Source organism: Rhinoderma darwinii, chromosome 8, assembly GCF_050947455.1.
Source record: "Rhinoderma darwinii isolate aRhiDar2 chromosome 8, aRhiDar2.hap1, whole genome shotgun sequence".
In the NCBI taxonomy this organism is placed as follows: Eukaryota; Metazoa; Chordata; class Amphibia; order Anura; family Rhinodermatidae; genus Rhinoderma; species Rhinoderma darwinii.
The window spans coordinates 33,552,973-33,572,583 of NC_134694.1; the positions used below are offsets into that span (position 1 = coordinate 33,552,973).

The 19,611-nt window shown below is 41.4% G+C and overlaps 1 protein-coding gene across 2 annotated transcripts in view; it reads right to left on the reverse strand.

Annotated features, from left to right (window-relative positions):
* TAF7L (TATA-box binding protein associated factor 7 like) overlaps positions 1 to 19,611 on the reverse strand; it is a 43,305-nt gene that overhangs the window by 14,832 nt on the left and 8,862 nt on the right. For both annotated transcript variants that reach the window (XM_075835582.1, XM_075835581.1), the window contains exons 3-9: positions 17,542 to 17,615; positions 15,512 to 15,590; positions 9,672 to 9,805; positions 9,469 to 9,595; positions 9,270 to 9,328; positions 9,110 to 9,182; positions 2,687 to 2,791 (exon numbers count right to left, since the gene is read on the reverse strand). In XM_075835582.1, coding sequence (XP_075691697.1) covers positions 2,687 to 2,791; positions 9,110 to 9,182; positions 9,270 to 9,328; positions 9,469 to 9,595; positions 9,672 to 9,805; positions 15,512 to 15,590; positions 17,542 to 17,615 — 651 coding nt within the window. The remainder of the gene's footprint in view (positions 1 to 2,686; positions 2,792 to 9,109; positions 9,183 to 9,269; positions 9,329 to 9,468; positions 9,596 to 9,671; positions 9,806 to 15,511; positions 15,591 to 17,541; positions 17,616 to 19,611) is intronic.

A 19,611-nucleotide genomic window follows, 5' to 3' on the forward strand; every position in this document is an offset into this window, starting at 1 on the left:
GACACCCCATCGGAGACCCGCGATTTCATTCGCGGGCCGCCGATGGGTGACAGAGGGAGCTCACTCCCTCTGTAAACAAAGTTAAATGCCGCGGTCGCTATTGACGGTGGCATTTAACGGGTTAAACGGCCGCGATCGAAGTAAACTTCGATCGCGGGCGTTGGAGCAGGAGCTCAGCTGTCATCAGACAGCAGAGCCCCGGCTCCTGCCTGCACGGGAGACCCGTGCAGGACTTAGACTAGGCTGACGTGAAAAGGCGTCAGCCTAGCCTAAAGCCCATTAGTGACCGACGTAAAAAGGCGTATTAGTGGTCACTAAGGGGTTAAAGTACAATTTAATGTACTGGGAAACTGAAAATAAAATTCTTTGCAGGCTGAAATTGGAAAAAACTGATTCTTCCGTTGTTTTTTTGGGTTTCGTTTCTACGACTTTTACCATGCGGTAAAAACTACAACTTTAATTTTTTTCTGCGACTTAATATGATTACGGTGATACCAAATATATAGTTTTTTTTTATATTTTACTAGTTTTTACTTTTGTAAAAGTATTTGTTAAATAAAAAAATAGTTTTGTTTCATCAGATTCCGAGAGCCATCACTTTTTTTTATTTATTGGTCGATTGATCGGTGTGAGGGCTTATTTTTTTATTGGTACCATTTTTTGGTACATACAACTTTTTGATCACTTATTACATTTTTTTTTGAGGGCTAAGGTGACCAAAAAAAACCTGCGATTTTAGCATTTTAAATTCTTTATTTTTTATGGCGTTCACCATGCGAACTAAATAGTATATTGCCATAGCTCGGACTTTCACAGATGCAGCGGTACCAATTTTGTTTATTTTTTACATTACTTTGGAGGAAAAATGGGAAAAGGGTTTTCCGTTGGACTTTAATGATTTATTTAGTTTTTTTTCACTACTAATGACTGAATTTTAATTATTATTATTTTTTTTTACCACACAGTCCCCCTAGGGGACTTGAATCAGCGATTATTAGATCGCTGGTACAATAAACTGCAATACTAATGTAGTGCAGCATATTGTAATTTTTACAGGCTTTTGTTACAGCGCGATCGCCGTTCCTTTCTGTTGGTCCCGGGTATCAGCTGTAATACACAGCCGACACCCGCAGAACATGGTGTGAGCCCGCTCCATACATCACCCCCGCACCACGACATGCTAATAAGTTGTGGTGCGTGAAGGGCTTAATGCGTAGCGGGTGGTGCAAAGTGAAAATTATAATTTTTCACGGATATGCCATTTTAGTGCATAATATGTTGTTCCCTGTTTGTGCCACTGAAGACAAATACCTCATAAAATGTTAAGCGGGTTCTCCTGGGTATGGCGATGCCATATATGTGGACTTATACTGCTGTTTGGGCACGCTGTCGGGCTCAAAAGAGAGGGAGCGCCATTTGGCTTTTGGAGCGCAGATTTTGCTTGGTAGTAGTTCTATTTGGGGTTTTGCTGGTATTTCAGTTTATAATGTGGGGGCTTATGTAATCTGTGCGGGCTACATCAGGGTATAACAAGGGGGCATAATAATGTGGTAAATAAATAATAATTCGTAGATATGTGGCCAGTGTCACACTGATAAATGGTACCCAATCTTATGCACACTGCACATTTTGCATAGTCTGAGAGCCAGAACCTTTTTTTTTTAATCCACCGGAGCGGTGTGATGGCTTATTTGTTGCGGGACAATCTGTAATTTTCATTGGTATAGTTTTGGGGTACATGCGATTTTTTTTATCACTTTTTACAACTTTTTTTGTCAAGCAAGGTGACCAAAAACCAGCAATTCTGACCATGTTTTTTATTTCTTTTTTTACGGCGTTCACCCTGGGCTATAAATGACAATTTTACTATATTCTGCGGCTTTATACGATTACGATGATACCATATGTATATCTTTTTTTTAATGTTTTGCAGTGTTTGCGCAATAAAATCACTTTTTTATAGAACAAATTTTTTTTGTCCCCATATTCTGAGACATAACTTCTCAGTAAAAAAAAAAGCTGGGTAAGGGGTTAATTGCCAAAATCAGTGGCGATGGGCCGCTGATCGGCAACAGGGAGAGCAGGGCGGACACCCTGCACAGTTAACCGGCGCTGCGTTGTAGCGTTGCACGGTGGTTAACTGTTAAACTCCAGGCGTAACTGCACATCAATGTGCGCTAACTGCTCACTTTGACGTGCCGTTAAGTCAAGGTGCGGGAAGGGGTTAAACTAATTCTTCAGGTTATCGTGTAAATACCAAATATGTTTAGGTTTTTTGTTTTTATGTAAAGTAGGGGCAATAAAATATATTTCAGCAGATGTCAGGGAAAAAATTCATGTTGTCCCCATACGCCTTAGATGAGCATTTCCCAACCATGGTTCTATGGAACCTGAATGGGGGATTTCACAGAAAAGTCCAAGAGCTATTCATTTTAAAGTATGCCACATGGAATTTACAGAACCCCAGGATGAAGGGTGGAGATTTGCAGGGGTTCCCTGTGGTAAACAGGTTGGAAATGACTGCCTTAAATGGTCAGCTGATTGTGACAATTGGCAGATTTAGCAAAATTTAATCCAACTTAAAAAAAACAAAAAACACCGAAACCTTTACTCTGCTAAATATAAATTTTCATTAAAACTTCTTTCAAAATACCAAAGTCAACAAAAAGAATCAAAATATAATTACTTGAGGACCCATGTCCTTGTTTCATTCCAGACATTCCAGGAGAACAATCTAAGCCAGTCAGATTTTCATTTTCTTTTGACTCATCTTCGGCGATCACCTCCCATCCTAAAAGTTGTGGTCAAGGAAAAGGACTGAACTCCCCCACAAATCATGTCAGATGTCCACCTCCCTGGGCAAATAGCCACGTTACATTTTGCCTATGTCGGACGTATAACGGTCATGTTCAGAGACTTCTTTTAAGCAGACGTGTGTCAAAAGCACGTCTTACATTTGACTGGGTTATGTTAATGCATTTTTTTTCCTTCAGGACCATAATACCATGGTCAATGTTTTGTAATGTTAGTCAATTATATACTTAAGCACAATATGTTTTTGTCTAAAAGAAACATTGTATGAAAACAAAAAAATTAATGTATCGGTCAAACAATTTATTAATTTTTCATAAAGCACAATAGGAAAACGTGATCATCCAGAATGTGGAGTACGAGTGACCCACCGACTTGTACAACACAATCTGGATGGACTGCTTTATGAGGTCTACTGTGGACCATGTGTCATTTGGGCATCATGTGGGGCTTTTATGACTATTCACAGCATATTACAGTTTTCCAGTCCAGTGTGTTCTGGGCAATTCTATTCCAAATGTTTGGGCATGCAGTTCCCTCAACAGACTGAACAATTTCCTCAACAGTCTCCTGAGCAATGCCTTTTTATGGCTGGAGTCCTTTTGCCACTCTGCAACTTCCTTTCCTGGACCCATTACACTAACTCTGTTGATACTAATCTGTTCTGTACAGGGCCGGCCTTAGTGGTGTGCGACCTGTGCCTATGAACAGGGCGCATCACTCCAGCAGGTGGAAGGGGGCGCTGCGCTGGCTCCCTTCCCCTGCTTGTGTCAGTAGCACCCAGGCCCGGCGACTCAGAAGTCACCTTTCCGCCCAGGCACTTCTTTACTCAGTGGCGCCGCTGTAGGAATTTTGAGGCAGATTTTGACCTGCCTGCAACTTCGTGCCGCATTTTTCGCAAAAAAAATGCCGCGGGAAACGCTTTCTCTGCCTCACATTGATTTCAATGGGAGGTCAGAGGTGGAACACTGGCAAGAAAGAACATGTAGATTTTTTTCCTTTGCAAGCAGCTAAGAGCCGTCGGAGGAAAAAAACGCCTCCACCTCTCATTGAAATCAATGGGAGCTGGTGTCGGATGCTTTTTGATTCCGACACGGTTTCCACGTCAAAATCAACGCCAAAAAACTCTGTGTGAACTGGCAGTTACGGATAATAGTAACAGCGATACCAATGTGAACTTTGTTTTATTTTACATAATAAAGAATTTTGGGAAAAGCTTTTTGTGTTTTTTTTTTTAATTTAGGGTTTTAACCCCTTAAAGAGGCTCTGTCACCAGATTTTGCAACCCTTATCTGCTATTGCTGCAGATAGGCGCTGCAATGTAGATTACAGTAACGTTTTTATTTTTTAAAAACGAGCATTTTTGTCCAAGTTATGACCATTTTTGTATTTATGCAAATGAGGCTTGCAAAAGTACAACTGGGCGTGTTGAAAAGTAAAAGTACAACTGGGCGTGTATTATGTGTGTACATCAGGGCGTGTTTACTACTTTTACTAGCTGGGCGTTGTGTATAGAAGTATCATCCACTTCTCTTCAGAACGCCCAGCTTCTGGCAGTGCAGACACAGCCGTGTTCTCGAGAGATCACGCTGTGACGTCACTTCCCCAGGTCCTGCATCGTGTCGGACCAGCGAGGACACATCGGCACCAGAGGCTACAGATGATTCTGCAGCAGCATCGGCGTTTGCAGGTAAATCGATGTAGCTACTTACCTGCAAATGCTGATGCTGCTGCAGAATCAACTGTAGCCTCTGGTGCCGATGTGGCCGACACGATGCAGGACCTGTGAGTGACGTCACAGATCTGCACTGCCAGAAGCTGGGCGTTCTGAAGAGAAGTAGATGATACTTCTCGTCAGAAAGCCCAGCTAGTAAAAGTAGTAAACACACCCCGATGTACGCACATAATACACGCCCAGTTGTACTTTTACTTTTCAACACGCCCAGTTGTACTTTTGCAAGCCTCATTTGCATAAATACAAAAATGGCCATAACTTGGCCAAAAATGCTCGTTTTTTAAAAATAAAAACGTTACTGTAATCTACATTGCAGCGCCGATCTGCTGCAATAGCAGATAGGGGTTGCAAAATCTGGTGACAGAGCCTCTTTAAGGACAGCCTGTTTTGGCCTTAAGTACACAGCCAATTTTTCAAGTCTGACGTGTCACTATGTGGTAATAACTTTGGAATGCTTTTCGGAGATTGTTTTCTCGTGACACATTGTACTTTATGTTAGTAGTAAAATTTGGTCGACGTATTCAGTGTTTATTTGTGAAAACCACCAAAATTCTGAGAAATTTAGCAAAAATCATTTTTATTAATTTAAACGTAGTTGCTTGTAAGACAGATAGTAATATCACACAAAATAGTTACTAGTAAACATTTCCCATAGGTCTACTTTATGTTGGCATATTTTTTTATTTTTTTTTTAAAGTCTTTTTATTTTTCTAGAATATTACAAAGCTTAGTACTTTGGCAGCAAGGAAATTTTTTCAAAGACCAGTTCAGTTCTGAAGTGGCTTTGAGGGCCTTAAATATTAGAACGTCCCCATAAATCATTCCATTTTAAAAACTGCACCCCTCAAAGTACTCAAAACAGCATTCAGAAAGTTTCTTAACCCCTTAGGCGTTTCACAGGAATTAAAACAAAGTAGGAGGTGAAATTTACAATTTTCATGTTTTTTGAAAAAAATTCATTTGTAATACATTTTTTTCTGTAACAAAGAATGTTTTACCAGAGAAACGCAACTCATTATTTATTGCCGAGATTCTGCAGTTTTTATAAACATCCCACATGTGGCCCTAGTGTGCTAATGGACTGAAACACCGGGCTCAGAAGCAAAAGGAGCACCTAGTGGATTTTGGGGCCTCTTTCTTTTAGAATATATTTTAGGCACCATGTCAGGTTTGAAGAGGTCTTCTGGTGCCAAAACAGTGTAAATCCCCAAAAGTGACCCCATTTTAGAAACTACACCCCTCAAGAAATGTATCTAGGGGTATATTGAGCATTTTGACCCCACAGTTTGTTTGCTGAACTTATTGGAATTAGTCTGTAAAAATGAAAATCTACTTTTTTTCTGAAAAACAACGTTGACATTTTTACAAGCAATAAGAGAGAAAAAGCACCCCAACATTTGTAAAGCAATTTCTCCCGATTACGGCAATCACGCACATGTAGTAATAAACTGCTGTTTGGACCCACGGTAGGGCTAAGAATGGAAGGAGCGCCATTTGAATTTTGGAGCGCAGATTTTGCTGAAATGGTTTTCAGTGCTATGTTGTGTTTGCAATGCCCTGGAGGGAATAAAACAGTGGAAACCCCTGAAGAGTGACCCCATTTTGGAAACTACACTCCTCAAGGAATATTTCTAGGGATATAGTTAGCATTTTGACCCCACAGTTTTTTTTGCAGAATTTATTGGAATTAGGCCATGAAATTGAAAATCTAATTTTTTTTTCTAATAAAATGTAGATTTAGCTCAGATGTTTTCATTTTCACAATAGATAAAGGAGAAAAAGCACCCCAATATTTGTAAAGCAAACTCTTCTGAGCACAGCAATACCCCATATGTGGTAATAAACTGCTGTTTGGACACACGGCAGTGCTTAGAAGTGTAGGAGCACCATTTGACTTTTGGAGCCCAAGTTTTGCTGGAATGGTTGTCACATTTGAAAAGCCCCTGAGGGGCCAAAAGAGTGCAAACCTCGCAGGAATTTATCTAGCCGTATAGTGAGCATTTTGACTTCAATGTTTTTTTTGCTGAATTTATTGGAATTAGGCAGTGAAAATGAAAAAGCGACATTTTTTCCACTAAAATTTTTCTGATTTTCACAAGGAATAAAAGGAGAAAAAGTACCCCAATACTTGTAAAATAATTTCTCCCGAGTACGACAATACCCCATGTGTGGCCATAAACTGCAATATTGAAGGAGCACCATTTGGCTTTTGGAGCGCAGATTTTTCTGGACTGGTGTACGGGCACCATGTCGCATTTGCAGAGCTCTCTTAGGTGCCAGAGTACAGTGGAAAACCCTGAGAAGTGACCCCATTTTGTAAGCAACACCCCTCAAAGTATTTATCGTTTGCCTGGGCATATGACAGGGTTTAGGAGTGAAAGAGCAAATGCGCACGTGAGGCCTATTTTTGTGATTTTCGCAGCATTGGCCCACAATAGCAGGGCTCTGGGGTCAAATAGCAAAACAAATCCCAAAGTAGTGACCCCCATTTTGGAATCTGCAACCCTCGAGGCATTTTTTTAAGGGGTGTGGTGGGCATTTTGACCCCACAAGTTATCGTTTTTTTTATTAGAAATTAACGCTCAGTGGATGGTGCAAAGTAAAAATTGAAATTTTCCACAGGTGTGTCATTTTAGTGCACAATGTTGTGCCCAGTTCGTGCCACTGCAGACAAATAACTCAAAATGTTAAGCGGGTTCTCCCGGGTATGGCGATGCCATATATGTGGACATAAACTGCTGTTTGGGCACGCTGTAAGGTTCAGAAGGGAGGGAGCAGAGATTTTGCTTTGTAGTTCTGTTTGGAGTTTTACTGGTATTTCAGTTTATAATGTGGGGGCATATGTAAGCTGGGCAGAGTACATCAGGGCATAATAAGAGGGTATAATAATGCAGTAAGTAAATAATAATCTGCAGATTTGTGGCCAGTGTCGCACTGATAAACGGAGCCCAATCTTAGACGCTTTTGCAATGCTCTGCACATTTTGTGTCACCATATTCAGAGAGCCAGAACTTTATTTTTCTCCAACAGAGCTGTTTGAGGGCTTATTTGTTGCGTGACCATTTGTAGTTTTCATTGGTACAGTTTTGGGGTACATGCGATTTTTTGATCACTTGTTATTTAATTTTTTGGCAAACAAGGTGACCAAAAACCAAACCAGCATTTCTGAATGTTTTTTATGGCGTTCACCGTGGGCTATAATTGACAATTTTACTTTATTCTGCAGGTCGATACGATTACGGCAATACCACATGTATATAGATTTTCTGCGCAATAAAATCACTTGTTTCAAATAATTTTTTGTGTCATATTCTGAGAGCCATAACTTTATTTTTCCGTCAAAAAAGTTGTGGGAGGTCTTGTTTTTTGCGGAACGGGCTGGAGTTTCTAATGGTATAATTTTGGGATACATGCAATTTTTAGATCACTTTTTTATTCTGTTTTGGGAGGGGTAGTGACCAAAAAAAACAGCGATTCTGGAATTGTTTTTTATCTTATTTTTTCAGGGTGTTCACGTGCAGGTAAAATAGCGTGATATTTATAGTTCGGGTCGTTACGGAAGCGGTGATACCAAATATGTGTACTATTCATATGTGTTCTCCATCTTTTCCTATAATAAAACACTTATGGGAAAAAAGGCAGTTATTGTTCTTTTAACTTGAAAGTTATTTTTTGACAACATTTTTATAAACTTTTTTTTTTTGTCCCACTATGGGATTTGAAGGCATGAAACCCTGATTGCTATTCTAATACACTGCACTGCCTACATAGTGCAGTGTATTAGAGCTGTCAGCTATTAACTGACAGCAAGCCTATTAGGCTTCACCTCCCGACGGGGCCTAATAGGCTTCTCCGTACTAGGCCAGTGTTAGGCCTCCTGTTGCCTTAGCAACCATCGGCACCCCACGGGTGCCGATCGTTGCCATTAACCACCATCAGGTGCGATCTAACCACCTAGATGTAGTGATCGCTTTTGATCGTTGCATCTAAGGGGTTAATAGGCCGGATCGGAGCCTAGCTCTGGTCCTGGCCGTTACAGCAGGATGTCAGCTGTGACAAACAGCTGACACCCACGGCTAATGGCGCAGGCTCAGCTTCTGAGCCTGCACCATTTTCTTGGCCCTGATAACAAGCCTTTTAGGCCCGCCTCGGGGGTGCTAACAGACTAGAAACCTCCAGTGATCGCTGCATCTAAAGAGTTAGTCGGGCTGATAGGAGGCTAGCTCCGGTCCTGGCCGTTTCAGCGGGGTGTCGGCTGTAATATATAGCCGACACCTGGCGGTGATGGCTCTGGCTCAGCTTCTGAGCCAGCTCCATCACGTACAGCTACGTGGGAATGTGCTAACACACTAGCGCCCATCCCGTAACTGTACGTGATTTTGCAAGAAGGGGTTAAACAAAGAGACTAGATGCGCTTCTGTTGCAGAGTAATATATACCTATCAGGATGTCGGACTGCTACCCATTGTTAGGCCCCCAGCTGCCATAGAAATTTATCGGCAGCCCCCAATAATTCCTGTCTGATTGATAATTGCACCAGTAAAAGAATTGAAACAAAGGATACGGACACTGACTGCCTCTGCATCTGTGCTCAAAAGACGTTTCACCTCTTTTTCCACATCTGGTGACTCGATGTACTGTAAGTGTCACAATTTATTAGTAGGTTAGCCACTAGGAAATAAAATGTACACAATTATTAAAAAAAAAACCTCAAGGCTACGCACCTTTTTTTTGGCAGTTTTTCTGAAGCGCCTTTTGCGCACATTCTTTAGAGGTAGGGTTACTAAAAGAAAGGGACAAAGTCTCAAACATAGAGGAAACAAGCAAATACTTCTACAGGTTACTCTACGGTTACAATCACCATCAGTGAATACGAACATCACCTTACATCTTCCTCAACTAGTAGAAGATGAGGAGACTTACTGCCATGATTCCAAATAAATTTTTTTTCTCTGTCCCGGTCCTTCTTCTTGGCGGTCTTTGGGTCACTTGCTCCAGTTGGTTCCTCTAAAGGAGGGTAAAGGTCGCCATCAAGGGTGCAAACGAACATCTAAAAAAAATACAAAATATTTAGTACAAATACTATTTGCTCATGGATTACAAATGAACTGATAATAACTCCTTACCTGGCAGATGTCAGCAGTCTTGTAGAAAGTCTTCTTGTCAATGGTTTTCATACACTCTAGTACACATGGAACATCAACTAGCTTGGCAGCAAGTGGAACCCTATCAACCCGCACAATCCCATGTCGTCCATCCGCTGTAAACAAGAACAGACATATTAACCCCTTAACATCCATTTAAGGCCTGGTTATTAACTGTTCAAACTGATTCTTGTGCCCTGACAGCGGGATAAAAGAACGGACAGTCCTGGGGTCTTTTCTAGGTCAAAAAAGCTAATTATCTAGCATGAGCGGAAAGTAGCTAAAAAATAAATAAAAATGTCTGGTCATTAAAAGGGGTACTCCAGTTTCAGCAAATTGTATGTTATTTTTTGTATACCGTATTTGTCGGACTATAAGACGCAGTTTTTATCAAGAATAAATCTTGCTAAAAAGTCCCTGCGTCTTATAGTCCGCAGTCAAGGGACCCGGCACATCATGGAGCTGGAGGGGGGGTGATGTATGGAGCGGGCTCACGCACTGAGCCCGCTCCATACACTGCAGGTCTCAGCTTCTGACACGCTGCTAGAACAGCCAGAAACAGCAATTTCGCTGTTCCTGGCAGTTTAAAGGGCTTGTGCCATAAAACACATGTATCCGCTATCCACAGGATAGGGGATACATGTGTGATTGATAAGGAGAACGGGGACCGAAAGTTACCAGGAGCGCTGCATGAGAAGCTGTGACTTCCGCGTTCTGTGTCCGGCAACTTCATAGAGCTCAATGGGATTCTTCTGCGCATGCGCGAGCGGCTCTCCATTGATCTCTATGGAGCTGCGGAACAGATAAGCCGGACACAGGACCCGGAAGTTCAGGCTTCTCACGTAGCGCTTTCTCCTTATCGCTGGGGGTCCCAGCGGTCGGACCCCCAGCGATCTCACATGTAGCCCCTATCCTGTGGATAGGGGATAAATGTGTTTTATGGCAAACCCCTTTAACTAGTTAAATGCCGTGGTCAATCGAGACAGTGGCATTTCTAGGGTTTTTTCTATGAAGGACATTTATAACATGTCCACAGGATATGTCATAAATGTCAGATAGATGCAGGTCCCACCACCTCTCTCTAGAACTGGGCCCCCTAAACCCTGTTCTAGCTTTCTGTGCTCTCCCGGCCACTTGGTTACATGTGGAGTTACTGAAACAGCGTAACTCGTTGAACTACGCTGTTTCTGTAACTCCCATAGAACTGAAGAGTAGTTACGGAAACAGCGTAGCTCGCATGCTACGTTGCTTCCGTAGCTGCCATTCACTACTATGGGAGTTAGGGAAACAGCGTAGTTACGCTGTTTCAGTAACTCCACAGGTAACCAAGTAGCTGCTGGTTCAAGTCCCCTAGGAGAACTAATAAAATGTGTAAAAATAACTAAAAAGTATGTTAGACAAATTTTCAGGAGTGTAAAAAAAAATGTTAAAAAGTTAAAAAAATAAATAAATAAATAAACAAAAAACCCTTTTCCCATTTTTCCCCAAGCACAATGTAAAAGATAAAATAATTTGGTATTAATTCCTCATGATTTTCAAGATCCCGGCTTGCTGCTGTTCAGTAGAAACATTTATGGTTTACTTCCAGCTGATAAAATTTGCTCCATGATCGTGTGATGATCACACAGGTGCATAGCTCGTTACAAGACACAACACAGCTCTGATGAGTCGTGCACCTGTGTGTACATCACATGACCATGGACAGAATTGTATGCACTAGAAGTAAATAATAAAGGTTCCTGCTGAACAACAACAAGCAGAGATCTTGAAAACGGAAGAATTAATACAAAGTTTTATCGGAAAATTGTCTACCTTTTAAATTATACAGAAAGTAGAATTAGACTTACCGGTAATTCGGTTTTCTAAGACACCCTCCATGACAGCACCAGAGGAGGTAAGGGCTCCGCCTCTAATTGGGACAGGAAACACCACAAGAGGTTAAATAGCCCTCTCTCACCTCCCTCCTCAGTGTATTTCAAATTACGGGGGACGACGACTCAGGGTGCTGTCAAGGAGGGTTTACTAGAAACCGAATTACCGGTAAGTCTAATTCTATTTTCTCCCTTAAAGAGGCTCTGTCACCAGATTTTCAAACCCCTATCTCCTATTGCAGCAGATCGGCGCTGCAATGTAGATAACAGTAACGTTTTTTAGTTTTTTTCAAAAACTAGCATTTTTGGCCAAGTTATGACCATTTTTATATTTATGCAAATGAGCCTTTCTTAAGTACAACTGGGCGTGTTTAAAGTTATGTCCAAGTGGGCGTGTATTATGTGCGTACATCTGGGCGTTTTTACTTGTTTTACTAGCTGGGCGTTGTGAATAGAAGTGTATGATGCTGACGAATCAGCATCATCCACTTCTCTTCGTTACCACCCAGCTTCTGGCAGTGCACAGATACACAGTATGGCAAACCTTAGGAAACTTCTTAGGAATTTTTGATATTCCCGATGTATAGGGATGTGATAGTATGCATCCTGTATGTCTATTGTAGCCATCATAAAATCTTGACCTGTCAGATGTATTACAGATTTTATAGGTTCCATCTTGAACTCCTGGTAAGCTATAAATCTGTTAAAGGGTTTGAGATTTGTAATTATCCTGTAGGATAACTTCCTGTGTTAATTTTTGAAGACCTTCTCTTAGTGCTATTTTTTGTGAAGAACCTTGAAGGGATGTGATCACCATATTTCTGAGGGGATAGGAGATACATTTTATTTTTATTTATTTCTCTATAGAAGAAAGAATCCACTGGGTTTTGTTTTTTTTGTTATCACCTTCCACTGTACTAGGCGTTTTGAGATTCTTCAACCCACAATCTCGGCGTCATTGTTTATCCTGGTATGGTTTATTTTGGTTAAGGAAGAGATTTCTACCTTATGCACCTTTTTGATAGCTCCATCTACCGGTTTTGCCTTTCCCACTATAATTTTGTGACTGACCACGAAAGGACTGCTTTTTCTTTGGAACTTTAGGTTCCGGAAGGGTCTTCCTTTTATTGGAAGCCTTTTCAAAGGTGTCATGCAAGTCCGGCCCAAACACATATTCCCCTTGGAAGGAGATAGCACATAGTTTTGTTTTTGACAGAGGGTACCGTCCACATTTTTAGCTAGAGGGCTCTTCTAGTTGTATTAGAAAGCTCTCCTGCTCTAGAAGCGATCCTGATGAATTCAGCTGAAGCATCAGCTAGGAATGTCTTCTCTAGGGGTCCCTTCCCTTACGTGACCACCCAACTGATCTATCCATCTAAATAGATGGATCTGGCGACAGGTCGTCCCTATTTACTTGTAGTAAGACAGAAGAAGCCTCCCATGACTTCTTCAATAGGCTGTCAGCCTTTCTATCTAGTGGGTCCTTTAATTGTGAAGAATCTTCAAAGGGTAGGATAGTCTTTTTTTCCCACTTTAGCAACCTGGATGTAAATTTTTGGCACTTCCATCCTTTTTAATGTGTTTTCGTAGTGTGAAAAATCTATCTTAATTCTGCTGGCCAGGAGACTGGTTTGTCAGGAAATTTCCATTCATCTTCAATGAGTCCTTGAAGATTTTCATGGATGGGAAAGCATAGTTTCTTTTTTGCCTGTAGTCCAGCAAACATTTAGTCCCGGATTTTACGAGTCTTTCATATCTCTTCTACCCCCATAGTGCTTCTTACTGCATTAAGAAGTTCTTGCATATTTTCATTTGAAAAGTAATACTTTACTTTTTGGGGAGCAGAAGGTCCCGGCAATTCTCCTTCCTCCCTCTTCTACCACAATTTTCATTTTCTTAGGTAGGGAGGGGACGGAGAGGGAAAATATGCCTGAGAGAAGGAGGCTAAAGATTGGATCTCCTGCTTGACCATTCCCTTAATCACTTTCATAAATGATGGTTGTTCCTCTCTGATAATAATCTCTGTGCAGGAATGGCATAGGAGCTTTTTGTTATTAGATGATTTTTTGTGACATATGGCACGTTTATGAGATAGGGGTTCGCGCTTAGGCTTCCTAGATGTCTCACACTGAAACAATAAGGAGAAAAATAGGTTTGGAGGCAGGTTTCTCAAGACTCCGACATGGTGCTGGCAAGATAGGAGTGATACAAACAGTCCTACCTGAGAGAATGAGGCCTCATGTCCGGGTGACCTTTAACCTGGATCACCGGGACTAGCGTGATGACTACTGATCGGTAGCAAGCTCCTCCTCTGCTTTTGTTGGAAGCTCTGCAACTACAGCCCATTACATGAAGACGACAGTAAAAGGGAATCGCCATGACACTTCCGGCGTCCGCAACTGGAAGTACATCAGTCTGGAAGTGATGTACGCGTGCATTCAACCGTGGAACGCACACTATGAGCAGCAGAGTGATTCCTATTTCATAGGTGGAGCGGCCAGCTGGGGAGCTCAGGGAGGACCGGAAGCCGGCACATTTTTTTCCCCTCAGCTTTATCCGAAGGCGCAGGAGAGGCAAACGTGGTCCCAAGTTCAAGGAAGATGGGAGCAGTGTTTTAAAGTGGAGGTGAGACACAACCACTGCCTGGTGATTTATTTTTAAAGTAGGCTAAACGACTGACACCAGCCCAGCCGGCAGCAACCTCTTGATGCCCAATAGGGACAGGAAAAACACACAGAGGAGGGAGGCGGGAAGGAACTATTTAACCCCGTGTTGCTGCCTGTCCCAATTAGAGGAGGTGCCCTTACCTCCTGGGGTGCTGTCATGGAGTGTAAGTGAGAAAATAACATTAAATTGCTAAAAGTGGAGCACCCCTTTAATGACCAGACACTTTTTAGCTACTTTCCGCTCATGCTGGTTAAACAGCTTTTTTGTAACTGATGGGGCTTTACTTTATGCTATGTTTTCACATAGGGTAAATTTATTAAGCCTTGTGTACCAGTTTTGTGGCATAAAAAAAGTTGCAAACTATGGTGCATGTCATACATGTGCAATAATTTGCAACTTTTCTTTTATTAGGACTAGTGCAGGGTCTGATTGAGGGGTCTGTGCATAACACAGGGATTCTCCCTTTAGTATAAACCCTGTGTCACACAATATCCCATCAGGCCCCGCATTAGACATAACAGTGTGTAGGTTTTACCTTGAGTGTTCCTTAAATAACTGCATCAAGACACACAACCCATGCATACATAATGTGTAGGTAAGTTCATAATATCAATATTAGAAGCAAAAGCCTTAAAAATCTGTTGTCCAGTTTAGAAAAACAATCCGATCAAGGAATTCTGATTTACTAGAGAAGGGCCCCCTGTTCAGAATCATCATCTCTTAGCCAGGGTGGACAGCAGTTACAAAGAGCGTCTCTCACTCTGGAGGACCTAGTTTTCTCCTGCATTACACAGACAACTCATAGACTTGAATGGGCACTGTGTAATGCTTAAATTTCCCTGTGATGGTACTGCAGAGAAAATTAACACTTACTGCCAAGTTTCCCCACAGAATACATCCGAATGCTGGGGGTCCCAGCGGGGGAAGGCACTTTTTTTTTATCAGCCAATTGTCAAGGGACCCTTCGAACAAGAAAGTATTGGCCAAAGCGGGACAAACCCTTAAATTAATTTAAAGAAGGCAGACTGAGTAGGCACCTTAATGGGACATAGCACATGTACGTTCAAATGAAGGTCTTCTACAGTATAAATATGGTAAAGCCCTTCTAAGATTTGGGCCTTAATCATTTGAAAATAAATAAATCTTATGAAACCTAGTCTTGGGATGTTGGAAGAAATGAGAAATGTCATCTTTAACCTTATGTAACAAAAGTATTTTATAGTGTGAAATTGGAAATGGCAACTACAAAGTTACTTCACATAAGCGGTTTTTATTTTTACTTACGATGTAACTCAATTGAAAGTCTGTCTTTTGCATTGACATTGCCAGACTGAACCATCCTTCTCACGGTTGATGCATATTCCTATGATGCAAAATAACATGGTACATAGGGATGTAAAAAAAACCCTGCCAATATAATATCTATGAAAGATTATAATTACTTTCCTACTCTGTATACTTTTTTTTTAAATTCTTTGTTTATCATTTAACAATTATATACAAAGAAAAACTAAGCACACAGTTTAGGCCAACAACATCAATACAACAGCAAACAGGGTATCTTGTATCACCATCTGAACATAACATTAGCCCACGTATTAGTACAACTGTACACTAAACACTATGTTAACACATTTATTAGACAGAACAGGAGAAAAGTAAAAGGACAAGGGGTGGTGTACCAGGATAGAGATAGATATATAGAGAGATAGAGAGAGAAAGATGGGGAAAAAAACCCAAAACAAGGTGGGGTAGAATATAAGCAGAAGTATAATACACATCTCATTATGCCTTCCATCGGACGTATACAATGGGAAAACTCCCGACTAATACCTCTGACGAAAGGCCCAAACGTATCCCACTGTATGGCATACATAGGTATACTTCGCCCGGGGACTGGCCTGGGTAAACTGAAGTCACTATTTATATAGACAGTGACGTCAGGAGCTTTAACAGGGCCGGAGTCTACTAGAGCTCTGCCTGGGTACTCTGGCGCTGTGGAAGCTCCTGACGTCAGCGTCTATATATGGATAGTGACTTCAGTAGCTTTCCTAGTGCTGGAGTCCCATATATTGACATATGTGGACAGTGACATCTGGCACTTTGCAAAGAGGGAGTCCCTGGCCAGTTGGGAGCTCCCCGAGGCATACGTTTAACGTATGCCTGTGATGGATGACATACAGTTGCATTCATTACCCATAGGCTCCCCTTTAAAACGTATACCGCGTGGATAACGTTTCGTGGGACCACTCAGGATTGAATAGCATAGTCTACTACGCTATTTCATCCTTACAAAAAAAAAAGTATACTTTGCGTGTACGTTGGGAGTTTTCTGACACTATAAACTTAGGGCAATACAGTGACGAGAACGGGGCCTAAAAACGTGAATTCTGCCTTCGATTTGGAATGTTATCCAATGGTACCAAGATTTGAGGGTCTTGTCTTCAGTGCCTCGAGGTGAAGCGACGGTATGAAAGAGCATAGCTTGGAAGGAACTCAGTACCTCCTGGATTGAACGTTGAACCCGGCCTCCTCTATTCTACTAGAGATTGAGATTTTGTGAGTTAAAGGCGTTTTCCAGGATTTTAAAATTGATGGTCTATCCTTAGAACGTTGGGGGTCCAACTTTCGGCATCCCCGCCGATCAACTGTTTGAAGGGCCCACGGCGCTCATAAAAACTATGCTGACTTTATTGTTTGCGTGGATTTCTTTGTTCGTACTTGCACACGCCGTTACTTTTGTACCAGCTGCGCAAACATTACAGCGTTGTCCCAGTCAAGTGAATTATGACTCTTAGGCCCCATGCACACGACCGTGTTCGGTCCGTGATATACGGTCCGCATGTCGGCTGCATGTCCCGGACCGAACACAGTGCAGGGAGTCGGGCTCCTAGCATCACACTTATCTATGACGATAGGGGTCACTGCCTGTCCGCGGAACTACTGTCCCGTACTGTAATCATGTTTTAGTGTGTGACAGTAGTTACGTGGATAGGCAGTGACACCTAGCGTCATAGATAAGTATGATGCTAGGAGCCCGGCTCCCTGTACTTTGTACGGTCCGGGACAAGCGGCCGACATGCGGACCGTATATCACGGACCGAACACGGTCGTGTGCATGAGGCCTTAAAATTCCATTGAAAGTGCGTTTCTTGTGCAAAAAGTTGTAAGACATAAAAAATAAAAAAAAAATAAACCCAAAAAAAAACAAAATGCGTAATTGGATTTTGCCCAAAAAATAAAATAGCCGCTTAGAAACAACTGTTTTGATAAAGAATACAAAACCACATTATGTAGTAATAGGAGCATGTTACCTGAGGAAGTCTTAAAACGAACTGGCTTTCTAATTCATGGGGAGCATCATCTTTGCTACGGGATGTCTTTTGTTCTGGGAGGAAGAAATAAAATGATGTTCATTGAGTAACATGCTATTTTATAGGCCTATATACAGAAATCCGTTCTTTAAAAAAAGTTAACAGTTTTGCCAATAGCAACCAAATTCTTGCTTTCTTGTTGGAAAGAAGTGATCCGATTGGTTGTTCTGGTGAACACGGACACTTTTTCATTTCACTATATGCCAACTAGTATATGATAGGGTTGAAAAGATTTTTCGTGTGAAAATAAAGGGTTAAAAAACGTAAAAAGGGATGCAGTCACTGAAGTTCTCAGTATACAAAATTGCAGTATAAATAATAGCAGCACAAACCTCCAAAGTTTGGCCCGAAAATAAAATACATAGCTTAATCCTACTCGGAAATACAATTAAAACGCTATATAAATTGTGTAGTTATCCCCCATGGTCCCGTTCCAGCCATAGATGTTCATTCAGCTATGGTGTGCTGTGCAAATGGGTGGTCACTACCGGGTCCTGACGTGAACTAAGGGAACTGTTCCCAGCATAGTTCCCGTGCTGCCAAGCACGTCCACTTATGAACTCATGGCAGGGCATCCTACTCATGAACGCACTAGGCAAGGCATCCAATCAGCGTTCAGAAACGCAGAGGCCGCTATTCTATACTAACAGAAGCCTGTATCGGGAGTGTGCTCGCTTCCTGCGTGTCTCCAAAGATTAATCTGTATTTAGCGTCTGTAAGAGCTGGATACGGATTTCTCTTGACAACGAGCGTGAAAAGCTCAAGTAACAGAAGAAGATAGGAGTGAAAGACAGGACAACACGAGGAAAACCATAGGAGATCAGTAATTACTATACATTATGAATGTGTTTATATTTTTAATTAGAAAACCGCAGTGAAAAGTTGAAAAACTTTAGTTACACTTTAAAAAAAAGAGTGTATTTTTTTTGTAATCTAGGGAATGTGTCAGAGAGAACTCCTTAACCCCATGGCGACATGTGACATGACTGTACTTCATATCCGCCAAAAGGGAGTATAGAGAAAGCCCACGAGCCGTGTCCACTCCACACTCAGCGGGTATCGGTTGTATGTTACAGCCGATATCTCACAGCACACCCATCATTTAACCACTTCGAATTCTGCAGTCGATCGCAACATTTAAGCCGTTGAAAAACGTAAACTTTTTAATAAACCAAAAAAATATTTAAAAAAAGTTTTAAAAATAAATAAATTCCAGTAATGCAAAAAAATATTTTTTATGTTTTACATAATTGGTATAGTCACGTTTGTAAAAGTCCAAACTATTCTAATATAGTGTTATTTAAACCGCACAGTGAACAAGGTAAAAAAATAAGATGCCAGATTAATGTTTTGTTCACTTTATCTCCCCAAAACAAAAAAAGCGATCAAAATGGGACTAAATGAAAAACTACTGTTCACCCTGCAAACAATAAGAGCTCACACCTCTCAATTGAAGGGAAAAAAAAAACAGTTACGGCTCTCCAAAAACAATTTTTAAATAACTTTTTCTTCGTAAAATGCACAGTAAACGCAGTAAAAACAAAAGCCAAAAATAATGGAGGCATCGCAGGTTTTTTTCTCCATTTCACCCCAAAAATATTTTTCCCCAGTTTTTTAGTACATTATATGGTAGATTAGATACTAAAAGTCGCTCTGCAAAGAAACACGTAGACTGATAAATGTGAAAAAATAAAATAAAAGTTATGGCTGAAATTAAATAACCGAAAAATTGGCCGCGGCACCAAGGGCTTAATAAAGAGCCTCTATAGGATGCTCTTCAGAAAAGTGATGTAGCGGGTGCTACTGTACCCACAGATCGTCCCAAGAGTGGGTTCTGGTCGGAGCCTTCTGGTCTGAAAGGCCATCAGGCTCAACGACGTTGTGTCCACAGCACTTGTGAGCTGAAAGGAGTCATACCCGCGACCACATGGTGCCTCCCGGGCAATCAGGATAGGAGATGCCTTAATTAGAAAACACATTCATTGATGGGTGCAATAGATTACAGAATGC